Here is a 3,172-nt window from a genome sequence, read left to right as displayed (position 1 = left end):
AATACAATTTTTTAATTCTTCAGATGATTAGAGTTTTGTATTATAAAAAAAATTAATCTCCCAAAATTTCTTTATCATTGTCATCTATTTCTTTCACTTGTTCATTCATATTTTTTTGTTTAAAATTCTTCTCTTTCTTTTGCTTCAAACTCGCAAACAAAATATTAGTATAAAACCGTGTAAAAGTTTATGTGCCTCAATAATTAAGGATTATATTATAGGGAGCTTCCTAATAATAAAATAAAATATCAACTAAAAAAATAATAAAAAGAGAATAAATTGGGTCGTCATCCTCTTCTTATTACAAAAAAATTTGAGAACGAATTGAGTGAAGAAGATAGTAGCGTAGAACACAAAAAAAAAAAATCAAAGATGCGAGGAAACGTCACCGGTAACGCCAATGGCAGCGATGACCGGTGGGGAACAGCTGCTGCCGCCGTTCCAGCAATTCGGAAGAAAGGTACAAGTGTTCGTCAATGGCTGGTAGTCGACGGCACCGGCGAAGCACAGGTGATCGAGGCCGGAAAACACGCCATCATGCGTCGTACCGGCCTCCCTGCACGTGACCTTCGAATCCTCGACCCTCTCCTCTCCTACCCTTCTACCGTTCTCGGAAGAGAAAGAGCAATCGTCATCAACTTAGAACACATCAAAGCAATTATCACCGCAAACGAAGTTCTTCTTCTCAATTCACGCGATCCTTCTGTTACTCCTTTCGTTCAAGAGCTTCAAGCCAGGATTCTTCGTCATCACGAAGCTACCACTACTCCTCTTCCTGATAATCAGGAAGATTCTCACGGTGGAATTAAGATTCTTCCATTTGAATTCGTTGCACTTGAAGCTTGTCTTGAAGCAGCTTGTAGTGTTTTGGAGAGTGAAGCGAAGACGTTGGAACAAGAAGCGCATCCAGCTCTTGATAAATTGACTTCGAAGATTAGTACTCTCAATTTGGAACGTGTTCGTCAGATTAAGAGCCGTTTGGTTGCGATTACTGGGAGGGTTCAAAAAGTGAGAGATGAATTGGAACATTTACTTGATGATGATGAAGATATGGCGGAGATGTATCTTACTGAGAAGTTACTTCAACAGCAATTGGAACAAACCTCTGATGAAGACACTGTTGAAACTCCTGATCATGATGTTGATGATAATGGTGTTGATATTAATCAAAGTGTACCGGCTGCTGAGATTTCGTTGGAAGCGGGTGTAGGAGGGGGGGTGAATTATGTGGAGGAAGATGAGGATAATCTCAATTCTAGAGAGCAAATGTTTGGTGCTTCAAATTTAAGGGATAGCCGCGGAACACGTGCAAGTACTACTTACAGTGTCACCACCACTAAGCTTGATGTTGAGGAGCTTGAGATGCTCTTGGAAGCTTACTTTGTTCAGATTGACGGCACTCTCAATAAGCTCTCAACGGTATCCTTCCTATTTTACATTTCCTTGATTTTAGCTTTCTATAACATTTACAACATCAATAGTCCAATCCAACAAGTTAAAACACTAATGCAAATGTTGTAGTTTCAATTTTTTGCTTTCTGATCTAGTAGGTAGAGTAACCTAATGTAAACTTAATAATCAAGCACAATATCATATAAGTGTTTATCGCACTAGTGCTATTGTATAAGTTTCTTTCATATGCTATCCTGGTGAGTTTGTGGAAATAAGCTGAAAACAACTTACAAACATGTCATACGTTGTTTATGTGAACTTTCTCAAATAGTCAAACAAGCGCTTATGTCACTAGATAAGTTCAAGGGCCCTTTTGGATTGGCTTATTTTTTTAGCTTATGAAAAATAGCTTATGCAAATAAACAAGCTTTTATGTGAACATATAAAAGATACAAGCTGAATTAACATAAAATCAGCTTATGAAGTAGCAGGACAAGTACCGACTACCGAGTGGAGAGCACTTTATGGTTTGTACTTGAGGCCTTGGATTGATTATAATTTATCTAACCAGCTTATGAAGATACAATTTTCATAAAAGCATAAACATATAAAAGCTTGTATCTTCATAAGCTGATTTTTCATAAACTACCTTGGCAAACTTGTAAATAATACATAAAAACTTATTTATTTACATGAGTTGCTTTGCATAAGCTCAAAAATAAGCCGATCCAAACGGGACCCCAAATAAGTCAATCCAAAGAGACTCTTAGTACCGACTATTGAGAGGAGAGCACTTTATGGTTTGTACTTGAGGCCTTGGATTGATTATAATTATCTAATTTTGCTTGAAAAATACGAGTATATATTATGGGAGTGACAATACCTGGTTAATATAATTGCTCTGATACTTTGTTATTTGTTGAAGCTGAGGGAGTATGTTGATGACACGGAGGATTATATCAACATTATGCTTGATGACAAACAGAACCATCTTCTCCAAATGGGAGTCATGTTGACCACGGCAACTCTGGTGGTAAGTGCCTTCGTTGTTGTCGCTGGTATTTTTGGCATGAATATTAATATTGAACTGTTTGATAAGAATTTGTATGGGATGAGAGAGTTTATGTGGACTGTTGGTGGTGGCACTGCTGGGACCATATTCTTGTATGTGGTTGCTATTGCCTGGTGCAAGCACAAACGCTTGCTGGAGTGAATGGGACTCAGTTGTGCTCCATAAATAATGTAATTTAATCGGAATGTCATGTTTTATCTGTTTTTCTGTAAAATTTTAATTAATATAAGACCTCTACGGCATTTATTAGCTTCTTATACATGAATGATCCTTCAACTAATCTTTCTTGTACATTGTTGTATGGACAATGTCTGCAATATTGCTTTTATGTAATACTTGCTGCTAGTTCTGTTATTTACACAAAGATTTCAGTATAAGATTCAGATTTTTCCCCGTGTACATTATTATGGTTGTTTTTTTGTTGTCTGTATTGATTTCTTTCTGTGTAAAGAAAAAGTTTCTTTAAATAATATTTGGCCATTGTAGAGCTTTATGTTCTACTAGCTGCAACTTCTCTTAATTGCTATTCTGGTTTATAAACTTTGGAAGCCTGGCAATGTGTCTGACTCTGTTTATGGCTTTATATGCCCATGGCATCAGAATATCCTTGAACAATGTTATAAATGGGCTGGGATCCTCTACGGTGACTAGAAAATTCCAGTGGAAGAGAAAACAAATATGCGATGATAATTGATTAGAAAAAATTAT

General features: G+C 36.7%; 1 protein-coding gene across 1 annotated transcript; it reads left to right on the top strand.

Moving 5' to 3' along the window:
• Positions 1–282: 282 nt before the first annotated feature.
• On the top strand, positions 283–2,865 carry LOC11446444 (magnesium transporter MRS2-3). The gene is made up of 2 exons (XM_003610585.4): positions 283–1,419; positions 2,318–2,865. The coding sequence occupies exons 1-2, from the start codon at positions 373–375 to the stop codon at positions 2,603–2,605; spliced, it is 1,335 nt and encodes a 444-aa protein (XP_003610633.1). The 5' UTR covers positions 283–372; the 3' UTR covers positions 2,606–2,865.
• Positions 2,866–3,172: the final 307 nt, after the last annotated feature.

Source organism: Medicago truncatula, chromosome 5 (assembly GCF_003473485.1).
Source record: "Medicago truncatula cultivar Jemalong A17 chromosome 5, MtrunA17r5.0-ANR, whole genome shotgun sequence".
NCBI classification, from domain to species: Eukaryota; Viridiplantae; Streptophyta; class Magnoliopsida; order Fabales; family Fabaceae; genus Medicago; species Medicago truncatula.
Note: the sequence above shows the minus strand (reverse complement) of the source record. Positions and strands in the feature narration are given on the sequence as shown.